Here is a 21,744-nt window from a genome sequence, read left to right as displayed (position 1 = left end):
TAACTGAGTGTGTTGTTCATCAAACTGCAACAATCAACATGTTTTCTGAGCTGTTGGAACCTGGAATTTCATTTTTATCTCTTAAATAAATTCTTATTAACATGGAACATAAAACAACGAAGGCTGTTATAAAATGTTTACACTTCACTGGACTTTATGAGAGCATTTAACCTCTAGGAGGAGTTCTTCAGATGGCCTGAGGAGGGCAGCAGTACGCCTTTGATGCGTCGAGTCTGCCGCAACTCTTAGAAAAAGAAGACGAAGAAGAAGAAATAACTTTGTGCTGCCTCTGGTTGTAAACTGCAGAGATTTAATTCCTTGAATAAATTGAAGAAACTTTCGCAGGTAAGAATGTGTTAATTTGTTGTTGTTGGTTTTTTTTTTAATGTATTAACTCAACATTATCGGTTTTTGAACTATAGTGCCTTTTAAATGTCGTGTTAGCTGATGGCTTCGGGGTCTTGTGTTTAACAAAATGAACTAACGTTACTGAAATAGATATTTATACAACCAAATTCCATTTATACAACCATTTTCTTTGGTATAACTAGGGTTGAAGAAATACTCGCTCTTAAGTGTTCACGGACCTGCTTTGACCGTTTCTAGCGGATGTCCACAGAAAAAAACGTATCAAATGTTTACTCCTCTAAAACGACTCTGAACCTGCTGTTTTATAGACTGTGAGTACATTCATTTGATTATTTAGAGGATAAAACGAAATCTATCTACTTTTGTAGTCATAAATTAAACTGCTGACTCTAAAAAAAAATGATCTGGTTTGTTTTAGTGAATCTAAAACGCTTCGAGCAGTCATAAATGAATCCTTAATTATTAATTGTTTCATGTCCATTTTATAAAATAACTTTGAAATGTTTGTACTTGTTCATGAATCGTATGACTGTTGCTGTGTCTGAAATAGTTCGCTCATTCACTAATCCCTATATAGTGTATGGCTGTATAGTGCCGATCTGAATCAACAGAGTCGCGAACAGGGTCCGAAGTGCCGATCTGAATCAACCCCGAGTCGCGAACAAGGTCCGAAGTGCCGATCTGAATCAACCGAGTCGCGAACAGGGTCCGAAGTGCCGATCTGAATCAACCCCGAGTCGCGAACAAGGTCCGAAGTGCCGATCTGAATCAACCCCGAGTCGCGAACAGGCTCCGAAGTGCCGATCTGAATCAACCGAGTCGCGAACAGGCTCCGAAGTGCCGATCTGAATATATTATAAATATTACCATATATTATACTTAAGGAGATCATTAATTAAACACAATTTGGAACTCATGTCCACAATATTTTTGTGTTGTCTTAATTTGATTAATTATTAGTATTTAAAAATTACATTAAAAATTTTTTATTTTACTCTTTATTTTACTATTAATTTATTCTTCATTTTTATCTATTCTGTATTATACCACCCTTTATATTACATATTCTTCTTGTTATTATTAACCTATTGTTGTTCAGTTATTTATTATGCTATTATTCATATTATACATAGAATTTAATAAATCTATTATATATCATATGTTATTGTACCGTTGTACTCGCTTTTCATATTATTCACTTTACTTTAAGTTGTAATACATTTACTTTTTAATATAACATCACATTTACTATATTTCTACTGTGCACTGTGTCAGTGCATATTTTCATTTTCACTGGATCCATAGCCTCATCAGTTACATGTGTTATTATTTGTTGTATTCTTCTGTAGGCTAAAGTGCTATCAAAATGAAAAGCAGACTTCAAGTGTGTGATTTGTATTTACTTGTTTTATTAAATTTTCTCAACGATAGTAAATTATTAGTGTTTAAAGATGTATTATTTAGGTTTTATCCCAGTACTTCAAAGGGAATGGGCTGTGTTCTGACCTGAGACACAAGAAAGAGAGAAAAAAAAAGAAAGAAAAATGCTGCGATTGAACACAGAGAAAGCAATAAAACAACTACATATCATGTAATGTACATTCAAATTACATTACGTGAATATGTCACAGTTATACTAAATTAACAGATTTGTAAACTGAAAAAATCAACGAAATCATCAAGTGAGACAAATGTGAGCTTTCAATTAATAATTTTCCAAACCTAAATGAATAACTGGAGGCAAAGTTTTTTTTAACTGTTTTTTAACCTCTGAAATTGGTTGGTAAGTGAGAACGTTATGGTGTTTTTATTCAGTAAAAACCGCAGCTCCCCCGTTTACTTTCATTTGTTTTAAGGCAGTCATGCCCTCACTAACATGGCGGAGGCGTTGACGTATCGCAGCAACGGCTCAAAGCGGCCAATGAGGCGTCTAGGTATTTATATGTCTATGCTCAGAATTCGGATAGCATACAAAATGGCTGACACCCCATATAGAGCTTGGGAAACTACGTCACTGCGCATTGCATTCTGGGTAGTCGCGGCCGTGTTTGGGGACACGCTCATCAGTAAAAGTGAAAGTGACATGACATACAGATCAAGTGTAAGATTATATATAAAGAAAAACTCAACAAGGAAGCAAAGATGCGGTATTTAGAAAAAAATCAAGACAATAAACAAAGTCAATCTGCACGAACGCAAAGAGTATGTTAATTGCTGGTTTCTTCCATATTAAGGATTATGGGTTATATATCATTGAATGGTGTTTTATCTAAATTAACACATTTTTGTTCGTCTGACATACCATAGTAATGCTCTAGATGTTCTAGTTTTATTTTCAAAACATTGTTTCCTTTTCAAGGGAACTTCGAACTGCGTTCTCTAGGGGTCACTATAGGGAACGCTAAATGTTGATTGCTTGTGTTTCAGACGGTTGCATATTTTACAAGTAAACAGATGAGTTAACGTCTCAGTTTTCTTATGTAACCATGGTTCCCTGAGTAGGGAACGAGCCACTGTGTCCTCTAGGGGACGCTATAGGGAATGTCCACTGATCTGTGGGAATGCCTCATCATTATCCGTATCTGAACCTGCGTCGAAGAACACCAACAACATGTTTTCCAGGATTTCTGTGGTAATGTAGCGAGTGGGCAGAGCGTGTTTAGCTCCTGCAGGAACATGGAAAGTATCTGATGAGAAATTTCTCCCTATCAGTAATTTCCCTTTGTTTATTCTTCACTCTGGCTTGATTTTTTTTTTTTATATATAAAACATAAAACACCATTCTCATCCGCATCCACAGATTCCAGCATATTAGTTATTCCAAAATCAAGGGGATGCATGAAAAGGGTTATGAGATTATTCCACCTGTTGAAGAAAAGCTGCCATGTATTTTCATCTGCCATGGATCTGAGGAAATCACACAAGTCTCGGGGTTTTGTTTCCAGAAGATAGACTTTATTTCAGAGAGAAATGAAGCCAAGATGTTCTCTGCGAGATCGAATGTTATGTGGTATCTCCTTATATACCCTATAGGGCGTTTCCAAATAGTCAAACTTTTCTTTATGTTTACAATTTTAATATCTCCCTAGAGGGAAGAGGCCCCCTCCTTAATTTGGTATAGACAAAGGCCCTGTCTGTATGTGTGACCACATGTTTCTCGTCTGGTCTGTACAATTGGGCCACGTGGGCATATTCCTTTCTATACTTAATCTATAGGATTATAATGGAATAATAGCTAGCAACAAAAAATGGCAAGATTCACATTGATTATACTTGATTAATTAAAATCTTATTAATAAAAATCTTCCACAGCTGCCATGCTACTCTCCATGGGGGAAGCATCTTCTCTTAATATGCAAGTCTTTTAGGATACATCTTGCCTTTTAAACTCAGATACCTCTGTCGAGACAGTGGTTGAGAAGTTCAGGGAGGCAGATTTTGCCAAATTTTAAATGAATGAATCAAAAATAGGTCACTGCACTTAAATCAAATCACGATATGGACTAATATCTGTAAATATTAAGCTGGAACAATCTATTTAAATACGAATCCTGATTAATGAATGGAGCAGAAGCGTGACTTCCTTTAATAACACACACTGAAGCGCGCGTGACGCTCGCGGTGATTTCAGCATCACATACACCGAACTGTAAAGGTACGTCAACCCGTCAAAATAAAAGTCCGGTTAAAGACAATTGTTCAGCAGAATGTACATAGCCTACTACTTTTTTTTTAAAAGGTTTAATCACACAACATTTCTTCAATGTTTTATTTTTAATAGTAAACCAGCTTTGTTTACCAAAAAGTTAATTTTAAATTACTAAAAGTTAAATTGAATTAATGTTTTATGTGTTTAATTTGCGTCTCAGAAAATGCTTTATTTAAAACCCCAACTGAATGGCACTTCATTCATCTTTCAACTTTGTCATTGTTCACAGTACAAGTACAGACAGAGAAACAGTGGGTAATAATGAAATGTTTATTTTTGATGTAAGCATTGCATTCTATGCATTTAAAAAATACAAATATGCCAGATATTACATGTTTAGGGCCCTATAATGTGTTTTATTTTTTCTTCATCATAGGTTTTATTGTTACGTAATTCTGTGTTTTAGCATGTGTAATTATTTAAATGCATTAAAACAACTTAATTTGTTAACTTTTTTTTTCTTAAAATAGCCTTATGTGAAATATTTTTTCCCCTCTGAAATTCTGCGCATTTAAATTTTTCTGGTTAATAAAATAAAGGCATAAAACATTCATTTAATGTGTCTTTTAATTATTGAAAATTAAGCAAACTTTATTTTTGGTTAACAAAGGGGATTCAAAATAAAACATGGAGGAAATGTTGTGAATATTCCTAAATTGTTTGTTTAATTTTAATAGTAGTAGTAGTAGTCTATGTACATTCTGCTGAACAATAGTAATAGATTTCTAGCAAATACTTGTCTTTAAACTAAACCAGACTTTTATTTTGACGGGTTACTGTACCTTTACAGCTCTGTGTATGTAATACTACAGTATATGATGTGATATATGATGCTAGTTTTACTCAAAGCAAATGGTCAAATGCTCATGAAGTGACTCACTGATGTATTCACTTCCTCATTTAGTGAGAGGAATAGACTTTTCCGTCTTAATATTTACAGATATTAGTCCATATCACGATTTGATGTGACTGCAATGAACTACTTTTAATTCATTCAAAATTTGACAAATTCCGTGACATTCCATGTTAAACTGTAACATTGCAGAAATCATAGGGCCCTGCAGTAGACATCTGCCTGCTGTTCGTCTGACTCCTTAAAACCGAAGTATCTCCATATAATAGTTGTCCTGTTTTTGATACTAGTTCTGTAGCTTCTGGCCTGGTTGCGGATGCCGTCATGTTTAATGAGACAACACGCGAGGGGAGGGGGAACAAAATCAAGGAGGCGGGGGCGAGCACAGCACAGAGAAGGCAAACAAGGAAAGTGCCGGAATCAGAATTATATTACTAATGTGCTGAATGGTTATGTGTATAATCCTTCTGTGAGATTTCTTTGCAGTTTTTTTTCCGGGGTCTGTGGGTGTCTTTTCTAAGGTAGGTCCTCTGTGAGCACCACCTTGGCTGGATTCAGAACCAGGTGCTCTACTTGCAATGTTACTTCACTCATCGATACTTCACCAGCCAATATGACAGCCCTGGTTCTGGCTTCATGCTTCCTGGATCATGTGGCCAGGTCGTAGGCTTCTGCGGAAACTTTCTTGATCATCAGACCCCCGGCCCGATACTGCAAAATTTCCTGGAGGCTTCCTTGTCACCTGAATATCCCCTCTCGCTGACACATCGAGCGGGAAGTATAGGTAGCATTTGCAAGAACCTTTTTGTGTAATGCTGTCTCTGGCAGTGCTCACCTCGCCTTTGAGGGTTGTTTTTGAGCTTGCCTCTCCCTTTCGGTTCAGCACCTCTATTATGCTTGTTTCGTTTTGTGTATACTTTCTGATCCCACATGATGGTAAGTGTGCACGTTGAACACCTTGCACACTTTCTAAAACAAAGGTGGTGTGTGTGCACACAAGACTCTGTGCACTTTCTGAAATCCTGCACAGTGAGGGTTACGCTCTCCGCTTCGTTCCCTTTCTCCGAGTTGGTTAGACCCCAGTACCTTAGCCCAGAGTCCTGCACGGGTCCATTTTTGGAGACCTGCGCACGCCCATACCTACAAAGGTCAGCACCAGATCCGATCCCACATCGACCCATTAATATTTGGCCAGTTACCCGATCTGTGCCTGCGATAAATCACACACACGCTAAAATCATTCCAATTAAAGTGCTTTATTTTTTATCTCACACCTTTCTCAACATCACAACAGTGTCATTAATGTGCTAATGAAATAGGCTAAAGTGCGCTTTGTTTTGTAGCCTACCATCGGCATCTAGATAGGCTATGGAACCTGATAACTATACGCAAATAGACATATTAATGAAAAAAAAGAACAATAAAAAAATACAACCTGATCCTGTCGCTCACAAACTATGCATTTACTTTCCTTTAAGGTTACTGTGCAGGAAAATGATATCGTCCACAGTCCCAAGTTTAAATTGCGTTCTCCGTTCTTGAATTACAAATTCAGCTGTGGAAAAGTCTCTCACTCACAGCGCTGTCGCACTGTCGCAGTGGTGTTGACATGATGGGTCAAATGTCTTACCGTTGTTGCATATGTATGATGGTAATTTAGACATACAAATATGGCACACATTTTTTGTCCGCGCTACAACCCACCCGCAAGGAATTAATTATCCACCCGCATTTCCGCCCGTTAATTTTAGGAATGTCACAATCCACCCGTTTTAGTCACTTTTATGCGGGTACCCACTGGAGGACTCTACCTTAGCCTACAGTCAACCAGTGTGTTTCTAGTAACACACTTACAAGCATCACTCCCCTCATTGTTGTAAAACTAAGGGTATAGGTATAGGAAGTATAGGTGGCATTTGCGAGAATCTTCTTGTATGATGCTGTCTCAGGCAGTGCTCCCCTCTCCTCAGAGGATTGTATTTAAGCTTGCCTCTCCCATTCGGTTCAGCACCTACTGCGATGCTTAGGAAGCTTTAATTACACATGCTAAGCTCTGTGTACTTTCTGAAATGCATATGGTGGTAAGTGTGCACATTGAACACTTTCTAAAATCCATGTAAGTGGTTAGTGTGCATACAAGACACTTTCTGAAATCCTGTATGGTAAAGTTACGTGCTCCGCTTTATTCCCTTTCTTTGAATTGGTTAGACCTTGTTTCCTTGGAATGCAATCAGCCAGTGTGTCTTAATTAATACACTTCAAGTTTCGCTTCCATCAACATGAAGGGGTATTTGGGCGGTTCTCGTAGTAGTTTAGCAGTGCTCCCCTTTACCCAAAAGGGTTGACTATGAGTGCGCTAATCTCTTTCTGGATTCAGAGTTCTCCTCTCATGTGAGATTGAGTCCTCTGTTTTTGCACCAGAGCGCTCCAGCATTATAACCGTAGATCGAGTTGATGACTGTCAAACATATTGTTTTGGGATGCACCATTCCATCTATGAGCTGCTTTATCAGAGTGCCATGAAAGCCGCCCCTAGAACAGTATTTAAAATCCATGTTATGGTAAGTGTGCACGTGAAGTGTACAGGTAACTTAGGTTTGTAGCCTAGGCCTTTGGCCATTAGGGATTATGTCACGGACAGCCATCTAATGTCCCAGGGGCAACTCGCATGGGAATGGTAGATTTGATACTTATCGTTCACCAAGGTTCTGGCCTGCACTCCCCTCAGCATGGTGGCATGGGTATACTGTTGCCCATAGTGACCCCTAGAGGACACAGTTCAAAGGGAATGTCTCAGGATAAGAGTAGAGAGCAAGACACCGTGCCCTCTAGGTTTCTTGCCATGCTTTGGACGAAAGAAGTGAATGACTTGTTCTCCTGGTACCTATTTATACAATATTTGCACCAGTAGTGACGTCATAGGCTGTCGCCAGTCAACATATTGTTGGTGTTTTTCAATGAATGCTTCAGACACGGGTCACAACGAGGCGTTCCCCATAGCGACCCCTGAGGACGCAGTGTTTTATTCCCTACTCAGGGAACCATTGTTACATAAGTAAGCTGAGACGTTTGTAACTCATCTGTGCAACAGTCTGAAACACAAGCAATCAACCCTCAAAAATAATCTTTTAGCTTCATCTGTTAAAAGAGCTTAATTGACACCTTCAGAGTTTAAATGCTGGGGAATATTCCCATCTCCCCACAGCTGAAGAAGAAGCAAGCAGGAGGAATTACTCCAGGAGAAACTTCTGACATACTATTGGAAAGATGGAGTTTGAGGAAGAAACCTGCAGAATTAAAGATAAAGATACAGAGGAACAAACAGGTTGTGTTTTCCTTCATTCTCTTTAATGACTGAATATTAAGATGAAAACTGATATATAACAATACATTTAAAACTAAATATGAGTAGACTCTGCAGTAAACTAGATTTGTGCCAAATTTAGGCTGATGTAGGGCTGCACGATGTGTCGTTTAAGCATCTGTATCGCGATGTATGAATCAACGATAGTCACATCGCAGGATGTGTGATGTAGGCTGTTATAGTTGATCCGTTATTCATTAACTGTACGGGCCAGCTGCTCCCCGGCCCTTGAAGAATGTGATTCGCGGATTAATTGCACAGCTTAACCATCATGGAGTGAAAGTTTTGACAGGGCAGAGAGAGCGAGAGAGAGAGAGAGAGCGCGAGAGGGCAGAGAGAGAGCGAGCGAGAGGGGGCAGAGAGCGCGAGAGGGCAGAGAGCGCGAGAGGGCAGAGAGCGCGAGAGGGCAGAGAGCGCGAGAGGGCAGAGAGCGCGAGAGGGCAGAGAGCGCGAGAGAGAGAGAGCGCGAGAGGGCAGAGAGCGTGAGAGGGCAGAGAGCGCGAGAGAGAGAGAGCGCGAGAGAGAGAGAGCGCGAGAGGGCAGAGAGCGCGAGAGGGCAGAGAGCGAGAGGGCAGAGAGCGCGAGAGGGCAGAGAGCGCGAGAGAGCGAGAGGGCAGAGAGCGCGAGAGGGCAGAGAGAGAGAGAGCGAGAGAGAGAGCGCGAGAGGGCAGAGAGAGAGAGCGAGAGGGCAGATAGCGAGCGAGAGGGCAGAGAGAGAGAGCGAGAGGGCAGATAGCGAGCGAGAGGGCAGAGAGAGCGCGAGAGAGAGATTAGAGAGAGCGAGAGGGCAGAGAGCGCGAGAGGGCAGAGAGCGCGAGAGGGCAGAGAGAGAGAGAGCGAGAGAGAGAGCGCGAGAGGGCAGAGAGAGAGAGCGAGAGGGCAGAGAGAGAGAGCGAGAGGGCAGATAGCGAGCGAGAGGGCAGAGAGAGCGCGAGAGAGAGATTAGAGAGAGCGCGAGAGAGAGATTAGAGAGAGCGCGAGAGAGAGATTAGAGAGAGAGATATTTTAACTATTATTATAATTTTGGTGTACTTAATGTTCAAAATCAATTTCTATGTTGTTTTTTGATGCTTTGGCAATACAAAATGTATTTTTTTGTCATGCCAATAAAGCTTTCTGAATTCTGAAGCGAGAGAGAGAGAGCGCGAGAGGGCAGAGAGAGCGCGAGAGAGAGAGAGGGAGGGAGGGAGAGAGAGTGAGATTGAGCAAGCGAGCCCCGGCCGCATGCTCACCGATTTCAACACGAGCGCTGTCTTGCTCTCTCTCCCTCGCGCATATTAATTAATTCACACAATGGTGTCGATATTTAAATCATTTAAAATGAAAATGTAAGTGTGCTCACCCCATTTTTATTTGTAAGAAAGAATTTGATTAGATTTCATATCACAATATATATCGCAATGTAATTTTTTCCCAATATCGTGCAGCCCTAGGCTGAAGTATAGATTTTTTTTCTCATTTGTGTTGCTTTAATATTTTGATTTCAGACTCCGTGGAAGCGAATGAAGACAAACAGCATCAGTTTCAAAAACCTTATCATTTCATAAACGAAGATGAAAATGCCACCGTTTTACAGTCTGAAAAGAATTTCACACAAAAACAAACTGGAACAACTGCAGTCAAAGGATCTTTCAGCTGCTCCGAGTGTGGAAAGAGTTTCAAACTTAAATCAAAACTACAAATACACCTGAGAGTTCACACTGGAGAGAGGCCTTATGCATGCACTCAGTGTGAAAAGAGTTTTATTGATAAAGGAGGCCTAAATGAGCACATGCGAGCTCACAGTGCAGAAAAACCCTTCACATGCACTCAGTGTGGAAAGAGTTACAAACATAAATCAAATCACAAAATACACATGAGAGTTCACACAGGGGAGAGGCCTTATGCATGCACTCAGTGTGAAAAGAGTTTTGGTAGTAAAGCAAGCCTAAATATACACATGCGAGCTCACAGTGCAGAAAAACCCTTCACATGCACTCAGTGCGGAAAGAGTTACAAACATAAATCAAAACTACAAATGCACATGAGAGTTCACACTGGACAGACGCTTTATACATGCACTCAGTGTGGAAAGAGTTTTGTTGTTAAAGGATACCTAAATGAGCACATGAGAATTCACACTGGAGAAAAACCCTTCACATGCACTCAGTGCGGAAAGAGTTTTGTATCCAAACATATTCTGAGAAAACATCAGCTCTCTCACACTGGAGTGAAATCATTCAGCTGTGATCAGTGTGATAAAACATTTGCTTCTGCGTGGAGCATGAGACAACATCTTAATAGTCATGCTGGTGTGAAGCCTTACATTTGCTCTGATTGTGGAAAGAGTTTTACACTACTAACAACTTTACAACATCACCGGCTTATTCATACTGGAGTGAGATCTCATATGTGCTTTGACTGTGGAAAGACATTTCTTACATCTAGTAGTTTAAAAAAACACCAGTGGATTCACACTGGAGAGAAACCGTACAAGTGCTCGCTCTGTGGAAAGAGTTTCACTCGCTTCGAAGGCTGGAAAATTCACGAGAGAGTTCATACTGGAGAGAAGCCCTACCAGTGCTCTTCATGTGGGAAGAGTTTTGCCACATCATCTACTCTACGGACTCATAAGAAAAAGCATTGCCCAAAGTTGTCTAAGTGAGCAAAGTTCATGTTCATATCCATCACTTACAAGCAGTGGCCGCTGGTTTAAGTTAGCCTGGGAAGATACATTTAAATGTACATTGCAAAATAATTAAGAAATTGTATTATTTAGTCATACTATTCGACTGGTAGTCATGTTAGCAGTTATTAAAAATCAATGTTTTTTTGTGTGTGCGGGGCACCGAACAAATTGGTCATTTAGGTCTGTAAACTTTTGAAACCCATGTGTCTTGAGGCTGAGCTCTAATTGGCTTGTACCAAATTGTCCTCAGATCCTCCCACTTTAGATCTTAGCGAAATAATTTAGTTTGTATGTTTTTTGGCCTTGTGTGACTTGACCGTTCTTGACTTTCAAATTTGCGCAGGATCTCTTCTGAGGTTAATGAACATTTTATTTTATCTTTAAAAAAAAAAATCCTTTCACAAGGCATTCAAATGAAGAAGAAGAAAAAGCTAGGACCGAGTTGGCTAGCTGGATGTGATGCAAGTTATGCCTTTTGTTTTCTCTGTTTGTTATGTCAAAGTCTTGTCACCGAACGTTGTGGGCAACGACACAGAAGCAAACTGAAACAATGCAGTTTAACTCCAGGCGATCATCTGAGGCCAAGCACAATTGCTTGTGTAGGTGATGCAGTTAAACTATGTCCCTTTTCAAGTAAAATATGAGTCTTTAAGTAATTATCATTATATGCACAATATTAAAATATATAAATAATATAGTGCACCTTCTTTAGTTGGACATACATTCAGTTATGTCTGAATACTTGACATATATTGTCAATACCATTAAAAATGAATGGTCTAGAAGTATTTTATTAGATTAGTTTTTGCATACTTGTTATATTGGGCTTTATTAAACTTTTACAAATATAATGTCTTTATATATGCAATTTTTTTTTAACTACAAGTCTATGTATTGAACAATTCTCGCAGTCTTTAAACTGAGATCTTAAAGGGTTTGCCATACTGTGGCTCTCTTGTGTGGACAACATGAGAATGATTGCCTTCATGACTAAATCACATTAATATAATTATTGATTTTTTTTTTAATTATTATTATTACAAATGTTCAGTGTTTACTTTACTGATACACTCACATTAAACAAACTCAAATTCACTGATTTGATGTCTTATTTCATGCTTTAACAGTTGAATTTTCAAAGAAATCATTCTTTAGGCAAAACATTCAATGCTAGACCCTGAAATGCATTGTGCAATTTCCAGTTCATAGTTTAATATTAATACAATTTTTTTCAGTGTCATCCTAATATGTCATTTCTTCAGCTAATATGAATGCTGGTGTTTAAGTGCTCTCGTAGGGGAAGTCAAAGGATAATGACGTCACTGAGCGCTGTTGGGGAATCCTGGAGTGTGATGTATGAGGGAAGCCCCAGTATTACAACTCTTAATGGAATATTAGTTCTGTATATTAGCGTCGGGTAAAATAGAATTGAAACGAGTAACAGCGAAGATGTTGAATTAAACAAACACAATCAGCGTTTCCTCATATAGGCTTACTTACTGGCCCTGATAATAACTTCTGCTTACCACTTGCTCCATTTATGCAAATCAGTTTTTGTGAATGAATGAATAGAATTTTTAAAGTCAAATAAAATGTGCCAAAAATTGCAAAAATGCCTAAACTGCAGCCCTAAAAATGCAAGCCTTAAAATTCAAGCACTGTTAATTAAAAATTAATTATTTTTTCAATTTTCAGTGCAATTAAATGTGCTTTTTTGTTTCAAAGACATTTGTCATTATTTTATTTCCAGGAATAAAGGCAGGTATTATTTTGCAATACAGCCAACACTAAAGAACTCTAAATAATTTAGAGAGGAGGGATTGTGTGGTGATTACCAGGTTACGGTTGGGGCATTGTGCACAGAATTATGGTCTATTGCAATTGTTGGAAAGGATTCGGAAAGCAGATGCTTATTTGGTGAAGTGGAAACTGGACCATGTAATAACGGAGTGTGTTATTCCTAGAACTACAACAATCATAATGTTTTCTGAGCTGTCGGAAGCTGGAGTTTCATCTTTATCTTTTATCTCTTGAATAAATTCTTAATAACAAGGAACATAAAACAATAAAATCTGTTATAAAATGTTTACACTTCACTGGACTTTCTGAGAGCATTTAACCTCTAGGAGGAGTTCTTCAGATGGCCTGAGGAGGGCAGCAGTAGCCTTTGATGCGTCGAGTCTGCCGCAACTCTTAGAAAAAAGAAGACGAAGAAGAAGAAGAAACAACATTGTGTTGCCTCTGGTTGTAAACTGCAGAGATTTAATTCCTTGAATAAATTGAAGAAACTTTCACAGGTAAGAATGTGTTAATTTGTTGTTGTTGTTGTTATCGTTGTTTATATGTATTAACTCAACATTATCGGTTTTTAAACTATATTGTCTTTTAATTGTCAAGTTAGCTGATGGCTTCAGCGTCTTGTGTTTAGCAAAATGAACTACTGAAGTCTATTGCAGAAATAGATATTTATACATTTATATTAACCAAAATCCTTAAAGTCTTCGGTATAACTAGGGTTGAAGAAATACTCGCTCTAAAGTGTTCACGGACCTGCTTTGACCGTTTCAATATAGCGGACGTCCACAGAAGAAAACGCTAATAATAATAAAGGTATAATACATATCTAATGTATATTCCTCTAGATGTCGCCATTTGTTTTCTTTTTAACCACGTGAGTTTATTAAAACGACTCTAAACCTGCTGTTTATCAGACAGTGAGTACATTCAGTTGATTATTTAGAGGATATAACTAAATCTAACTACTTTTGTAGTCATACATTTGACTACTGACTAGGCTACAAAAATAAAATAAACTGGTTTGTTTTAGTGAATCTAAAACGCTTCTCAGCAGTCATAAATGAATCCTTAATTATTATTTGTTTTATGTCCATTTATAAATAACATTCAAATCATTGTAGTTGATGCTCATGAATCGTAAGACTGTTAATGGCTGGTTTCTTCCATCACAGCGCTTAAAGATTATGGGTTATATCATTGAATGGATTTTTATATAAATTATTAACACATAGCACATACTGTAGTAATGTTCTAGATGTTCTAGTTTTGTTTTCAAAATATTGTTTCCCTTTCAAGGGAACTTCGAACTGCGTCCTCTAGGGGTCGCTACAGGGAATGCTAACGGTTGATTGCTTGTGTGTTTCAGACTGTTGCATATTTAAAAAGTAAGCAGATGAGTTAAAATGTCTTTTTACTTAGTTAACCATGGTTCCCTGAATAGGGAACGAGGCACTGCGTCCTCTAGGGGACGCTATAGGGAATGCCCACTGATCTGTGAGAATGCCTTATCGTTATCCGTTTCTGAAGCTGCATTGAAAAATGCCAACAACATGTTAGCCAGCCACAGCCCCTGACGTCATTACTGGTGTGACTGAAGTATAAAGAGAACACGTCATTCTTTTCTTCATCTTCATTGACTGTTTAGTTGGAAATGTATAGCATTTAGGAGTGCATGTTTCTCGCCAGAGGCTTTGCTCTGATACCTGCAGTTCACACAGCTCATATACTGTGGTGTGTGTGTGTATTTAAGAGCAAGCGCAAGTGTTTAGCTTTCGAGGGAGTTGGATGCGCTCTGCTGCGCTCATTAGACGTGTTTCCACCACAGGAACTTTACCCAGGAACTAGGGACTTTGGCCTGGTATTCGGTCTGTTTCCACCGCAGGAACCAGGAACTAAATAAAGTTTCGGGTAAAAAAAATGCCCCTCAGAAAGTCCCTGCTGGCGACTTTTGGGGGTGGGACTTGGGCGCTAAACATCCTGATTGGTTGAGTTCACGCAGCATTGGTTGAGTTCAACCACCATTTATTCGGATCATTTTCAAAATATTAGTGTTATTGTGTCATGAAATGTAATTTTAAAAGTATTTCAGGCGAGAATGTAGTTGTTTAAAACTCAAATCTGTGGTTTATTTAAAAAGACAGCACCTATTTAAAAATGTGTTTCGCCGATCCCGGAGAGGGTGAGCTCCATGAGATCAGCGGGAGCTCAGTGCTTATGTATCCGCTGTGAGCAGCCTCACCTCGGCTAGACCTGAAAATAAAAAAGGCAAATTTATATAATATTTCGTTTCATTGTAATGGCTGTATATACATTTCCCTGAACTAAGTACATTTCTGCAGCTGTTATTATGTTTAAATGAAAACGAAAGGAGGCAATGGTATTTGATATCCTATTTTGTTTTATTGTAAATGTACAGTGAGGAAAATAGCAGTAGTCAAGGCGAGCTGACTGAAGTTAAGGCCGGCGAGACACTGGATGCGTGGCGCAAGCTTCTCAGCTGCGTGCCGTGTCCGTTTTTAATTCGGCTCCCATGTTAACAGGTTAGAGCTTGCAGACTGCCTGCGTGAGACGCGCGGAAAACGCGTGCATGCTAGAAATAGAACAGACGCCTATTTTTCACGCGACACGCAAGCGTGTTGGAAGCATTTCCAGGCAAAATAAAATGTCATGTTGTACACAAATATATATTGATGCATGACATTTTGATGTTTGAAAATCTATAGGTTGACATAAATTCAGATGTAAATGTAATTAAAAAATTTAATAATTATCGATTTTCAAATATTGAAACCTGTCAAACATAGTCTATTTTGCCGTCAATACTGTTGACGGTGTAATTTGTCAGTAGGCGTAGGTGTAGGTGTGTAAAAAAAAAAAAAGTTTATATTGTTGTCATGAAGACGAGCCTGGTCTGTCGGCGGTCTCCCTCTATGTCCCCTACAGCAGCAGCAGCGCCGCTTCTGGTGTGTAAAGACACAGAAAAAGCGAAGCAGCCGCCACGCAACTGACGCAGCAGAAATGCCAAGCAGCCAGTGTGTCTCCGGCCTTAAGTTCACTGCTGTTTGCAGATTTACCAGACGTGCATTGTAACGTACATAACACTCACGAGTCGAATGTGCAAAGTCTGAACTACCGAGGAGGATGCACGTCCAAAATCAGCGTACTTTGTATTGAGAAATGCGTGCAGACCTACGTCACCAGTCTATTTGCCTAATCTTCCCAGTACTTTACACTGTGGTGGAAACGCAGGAAGCAACAGGTCTTGGGGGGGAAAAGTTCCTGGGGAAAAAAGTTCCTGGTACAAATGTTCCGGGGAATTTCAGTCGAAACGCGGCATTGGTGTGTTTCCACCGCAGGAACCAGGAACTAAATAAAGTTCCAGTTAAAAAAATGCCCCTCAGAAAGTCCCTTCTGGCGAGGTAGTACTTTTTCAAAGTTCTGGAACTTTTGAGGGCCGGACTTGGGCGCTAAATACGCTGATTAGTTGAGGTCACGCAGCATTGTGATTTCGACCTCCATTTATTTGGATTATTTTCAAAATATTACTGTTATTATGTCATGAAATGTAGTTTTAAAAATATGTTTCAAAGAGGTCAGAAATGGTCAGCTCCACGTGATCATCGGGATCTCAGTGATCATGTATCCGGCGAGAGCAGCCTCACCTCGGCTAGATCTTCTGACATTCGCTGCTGGCTCTGATGTCTCTTTAGTGGTTAAACAAAATAAAGTTCCTGGGGGAAAAAAGTTCCTGGTACAGATGTTCCGGGAAATTTCGTTGGAAACGCGGCAATTGTTATGCATTCGCGAGACTACTATTTCTTTGGCAATGTAGCGAGTGAGCGGAGCATGTTCTCCTGCGGGAATGCATGCTGTGCGTTGCGCCGCGTTGAGAACATGGAAAGTATCTGACGGGAAATTTCTGTTGAGACAGTGGTTGAGAAGTTCAGGGAGGCAAAGGCGTGCTCAGCAGCCTTCAAATCCTTCGTTCCATGAAGGTCCAGGTCTGAGCCCGTACAACCCCGGTGGGTCCTGGCCCTTCTCGATCTGAAGATCAGAAATGGGCACAGAAGGATAGTGTCACGGCTCGCTCCCCTCCCCTGGCTGTGGGTAGGAGGAATAGTGGGTCAAAAGGAGGTGGCAAGATAAGAGATATGATCCAGAAGAGGCATCAGCGCTTTCTGGAATAGAGTGATTTTTCATTCTGGGGTTTAACATCTTCCTTATCTTTCCCTTTGTAATTCCCCTGTAACCACCATCTCTCCACCTGACCGAGGTTAGGTAGGAACTTCCTGCATTAGTTTCCTATGCTTGACCTATTATGTTTTGTTGGTTCTATGACTTCATAGTAGCCACCTTACTGATGGTCCGGCCTGGAGGCTTGTCTGGGTCACTGCTCGAGCGGTGCTCCTGTGCATATATATATATATATATATATATATATATATATATATATATATATATATATATATATATATATATATATATTATATTAGTAATGTGCTGCATGGTTATGTGTTTAATCCTTGTGTGAGACTTCTTTGCAGTATTTTTGGGACCTGTGGGTTTCTGTCCTTTCTAAGGTAGGTCCTCTGTGAGCACCACCTTGGCTGGATTCAGAACCCTCGACTTGCAGTGTTACTTTACTCATCGATACTTCACCAGCCAGTATGATAGCCCTGGTTCCGGCTTCATGCGGCCAGGTCGTAGGCTTCTGCTGGAGCCTTCTTGATTATCAGGCCCCCAGCACGGAACTGCAAAATTTCCTGGATGTCCGGCAAGGTCGCCCTGAGGGGCTTCCTTGTCACCTGAATATCCCCTCTCGCTGACACATCGAGCGGGAAGTATAGGTAACATTTGCAAGTACCTTCTTGTGTAAAGCTGTCTCTGGCAGTGCTCCCCTCGCCTTAGAGGGTTGTATTTGAGCTTGCCTGTCCCGTTGGGTTAGGCACCTACTGCGATGCTTAGGAAGCTTTAAGTACACACGTTAAGCTCTGTGTACTTTCTGAAATCAACATAAGTGGTAAGTGCACGCTTATTTTCTGAAATCCTGTACGGCAAGGGTTACTTGCTCAGCTTCATTCCCTTTCTTTGAGTTGGTTATAGCTTGGTTCCTGCTCCATCTCCGTATCCTCAGGATACCTGTATAAATAGGGTGTTGCTACTAGGGACAGTTCCTTCAGCAAGCTAATGCAAGAGCAAGTGGCAGCCCCTGCTGCTGTCCATGGTTCTGGTCTGCACTCCCCTTAGCATGGTGGTGTGGGCATACTGTTCCCCATAGTGACCACTAGAGGTCCAATCTGAAGTTCCCTTCAAAGGGAACGTTTTAGGTTACTTATGTAACCATGGTTCCCTGAGTAGGGAACGAGACACTGTGTCCTCTGTTTCTTGCCATGCTTCGGACGCAAGCTTCAGACGAATAAGTAAATGACGTGTTCTCCTGGTGCCTATCTATACTATAGTCGCACCGGTAGTGACGTAATAGGCTTTTGCCCAATCAACATGTTGTTGGTGTTTTTCAATGTATGCTTCAGACACTGATCATGACGAGACATTCCCCATAGCGACCCCTAGAGTACGCCGTGTCTCATGTAACCATGTTTCCCTGATTAGGGAATAAGTAGCCTGAGACGTTTTTAACTCATCTGTTTACTTTTAAAATATTATGCAAAAGTCTGTAACACAAGCAATCAACCCTCAACAATATTCTTTCAGCTTTATCTGTTAAAAGAGCTTAATTGACACCTTCATTGAAGCAGCTCATGAGAGTTTAAATACTAGGGAATATTCCTGTCTTCCACAGCTGAAGAAGAAGCAAGCAGGAGGAATTACTCCAGGAGAATACTAAAATACTATTGGAAAGATGGAGTTTGAGGAAGAAACCTTCAAAATTAAAGATGAAGATACAGAGGAACAAACAGGTTGTGTTTTCCTTCATTCTCTTTAATGACTGATGAGGAACATTAAGATGAAAACAATACATTTAAAACTAAATATTAGTAGACTCAATAGTAAACAAATTGAGGCTGAAGTATATTTATTTTTTCTCATTTGTGTTGCTTTTATTGAATTTTGGGAATTTATTATTTTGATTTCAGAGTCAGTGGAAGCAAATGAAGACAAACAGCATCAGTTTCCAACACCTCATCATTTCATAAACAAAGCTGAAGACACCACCATTTTACAGAATGAAAAGAGTTTTGTGCAAAACCAAACTCAAATAATTGAAGTCAAAGGGTCTTTCAGCTGCTCCGAGTGTGGAAAGAGTTTCAAACTTAAATCAAAACTACAAATACACCTGAGAGTTCACACTGGAGAGAGGCCTTATGCATGCACTCAGTGTGAAAAGAGTTTTGGTGATAAAGGAGGCCTAAATGTACACATGAGAGTTCACACTGGAGTAAAACCCTTCACATGCACTCAGTGTGGAAAGAGTTACAAACATAATTCAAAACTCAAAGTTCACATGAGAGTTCACACTGGGGAGAGGCCTTATGCATGCACTCAGTGTGAAAAGAGCTTTGGTAGTAAAGGATGCCTAAATAGGCACCTGCGAGTTCACAGTGGAGAAAAACCCTTCACATGCACTCAGTGCGGAAAGAGTTACAAATATAAATCAAAACTACAAATGCACATGAGAGTTCACACTGGACAGACGCTTTATACATGCACTCAGTGTGGAAAGAGTTTTGTTGATAAAGGATACCTAAATGAGCACATGAGAATTCACACTGGAGAAAAACCCTTCACATGCACTCAGTGCGGAAAGAGTTTTGTATCCAAAATGTTTCTGAGAAAACATCAGTTCTGTCACACTGGAGTGAAATCATTCAGCTGTGATCAGTGTGATAAAACATTTGCTTCTGCGTGGAGCATGAGACAACATCTTAATAGTCATGCTGGTGTGAAGCCTCATGTTTGCTCTCATTGTGGAAAGAGTTTTACACTACTAACAACTTTACAAGTGCACGAGAGTATTCATAGTGGAGTGAGATCTCATATGTGCTTTGACTGTGGAAAGACCTTTCTTACATCTAACAGTTTAAAAAAACACCAGAGGATTCACACTGGAGAGAAACCGTACAAGTGCTCACACTGTGGAAAGAGTTTCACTCGCTTAGAAGGCTGGAAAATTCACGAGAGAGTTCATACTGGAGAGAAGCCCTACCAGTGCTCTTCATGTGGGAAGAGTTTTGCCACATCATGTAATCTACGGACTCATAAGAAAAAGCATTGCCCAAAGTTGTCTAAGTGAGCAGTTAATGTTCAAATCCATCACTTACAAGCAGTGGCAGCTGGTTTAAGTTAGCCTGGGAAGATACATTTAGTTCAAGTTCAAGTCTGCTTTATTGTCAATTTCCACATGTACAGTACATACATACAGAGAATCGAAATTGCGTTACTCTCAGACCCCGGTGCATACAGATAACATTAACATTAAAGCCTAAAAAAATAACTAGATCAAATATAAAATGTAGATACAATTATACAATAAGGGAATTATAAAAAAAGACATATAATAAAAATAAAAGTTAAAAATAAAGTTAAATAAAGCAGCGCAAGGTAAATGACAGATATAGTGCAAATCAATGAAGTGAACAACAGTGCAGTTAAAGATTTTTTAGTGCAAAAAAATCACTTATTAAAAATATCTTAAGTCTGATTAAAGTGACAAGTGACCAAGAGCAGTTATTTAACTGACTGATGAGGTGGTTCCATGCCGAATGAGGTAGTGAGCGGTGAGTGAGCAGACCAATGCTGCACAAGTGACTCGTGCATGTCATCATATAATTAGTGGGGGGGGGGGGGGGGTCATAGTTCAGTGGTGCCTGGGGAAGAAGAGGGGAGGGGGGGCAGGTTCGGGAGGGAGTTCAGCTTCCTGACAGCCTGGTGGATGAAGCTGTCCTTCAGTCTGCTGGTCCTGGCCTGGAGACTCCGCAGTCTCCTCCCTGATGGCAGCAGGCTGAAGAAGCTGTGTGATGGGTGGGATCACCTGTGATGCAGAGGGCTTTGCGGGTGAGACGTGTTCCATAAATGTCCTGGAGGGAGGGTAGAGAGACTCCAATGATCTTCTCAGCTGCTCTCACTATGCGTTGTAGAGTCTTTCGGCAGGACGCGTTGCAGGCGCCATACCACACAGTGATGCAGCTCGACAGGATGCTCTCGATGGTGCCTCTGTAGAAGGTGTACATGATGGGGGGTGGGGCTCTGGCTCTCCTCAGTTTGCGGAGGAAGTAGAGACGCTGTTGTGATTTCTTGGCCAGTGCTGCAGTGTTTTCAGTCCAGGAGAGGTCCTCTGTGATGTGCACACCCAGGAACTTGGTGCTGCTCACTCTCTCCACAGTCGCACCATTGATGGTCAGAGGAATGTGCTGAGTGTGTGCTCTCCTGAAGTCTACAACAATCTCCTTCATCTTCTTCACGTTCAGAGCGAGATTGTTGTCACTGCACCACCCAGCCAGGCGGCTCACCTCACTCCTGTAGTTTGTCTCATCTTTGTTGCCAATGAGACCCACCACTGTCGTGTCATCTGCAAACTTAATGAAGAGGTTGGAGCTGTGTGACGGTGTGCAGTCATGGGTCAGCAGAGTGAAGAGGAGGGGGCTCAGCACACATCCTTGGGGGGCCCCAGTGTTCAGTGTGATGGTGCTGGATGTGTTGCTGCCGACCCGTACTGCCTGAGGTCTTCCAGTCAGAAAGTCCAACAGCCAGTTGCACAGCGAAGTGTTGAGCCCCAGCTGACTCAGCTTGTAGATGAGCTGTTGAGGGATGATTGTGTTGAATGCTGAACTGAAGTCTGTGAACAGCATTCTGACATAAGAGTCCTTTTTTTCCAGATGGGTGAGTGCTGAGTGGACGGCAGTGGAGATGGCATCATCGGTCGACCGGTTGGACCGATATGCAAACTGGAAGGGGTCCAGGGGGGGGGTTGGGCAGACTTGATGTGGTGCATGACTAGCCGTTCAAAGCACTTCATGAGGATGGGG

The 21,744-nt window shown here is 40.6% G+C and overlaps 2 protein-coding genes across 2 annotated transcripts; both read left to right on the top strand.

The window, feature by feature from the left end:
- Positions 1-183: 183 nt before the first annotated feature.
- On the top strand, positions 184-12,058 carry LOC127986616 (gastrula zinc finger protein XlCGF52.1). Its single transcript, XM_052588923.1, has 3 exons — positions 184-345; positions 8,137-8,256; positions 9,783-12,058. The coding sequence occupies exons 2-3, from the start codon at positions 8,199-8,201 to the stop codon at positions 10,937-10,939; spliced, it is 1,215 nt and encodes a 404-aa protein (XP_052444883.1). The 5' UTR covers positions 184-345; positions 8,137-8,198; the 3' UTR covers positions 10,940-12,058.
- Positions 12,059-13,110: 1,052 nt separating this feature from the next.
- On the top strand, positions 13,111-20,549 carry LOC127986617 (gastrula zinc finger protein XlCGF57.1-like). Its single transcript, XM_052588924.1, has 3 exons — positions 13,111-13,260; positions 18,561-18,678; positions 18,856-20,549. Exons 2-3 carry the CDS (start codon positions 18,621-18,623, stop codon positions 20,010-20,012), a joined length of 1,215 nt encoding a protein of 404 aa, XP_052444884.1. The 5' UTR covers positions 13,111-13,260; positions 18,561-18,620; the 3' UTR covers positions 20,013-20,549.
- The last annotated feature ends 1,195 nt before the right edge of the window (positions 20,550-21,744 follow it).

This window comes from Carassius gibelio, chromosome B21, assembly GCF_023724105.1.
Source record: "Carassius gibelio isolate Cgi1373 ecotype wild population from Czech Republic chromosome B21, carGib1.2-hapl.c, whole genome shotgun sequence".
In the NCBI taxonomy this organism is placed as follows: Eukaryota; Metazoa; Chordata; class Actinopteri; order Cypriniformes; family Cyprinidae; genus Carassius; species Carassius gibelio.
This window is presented reverse-complemented; position numbering and strand designations above follow the sequence as displayed.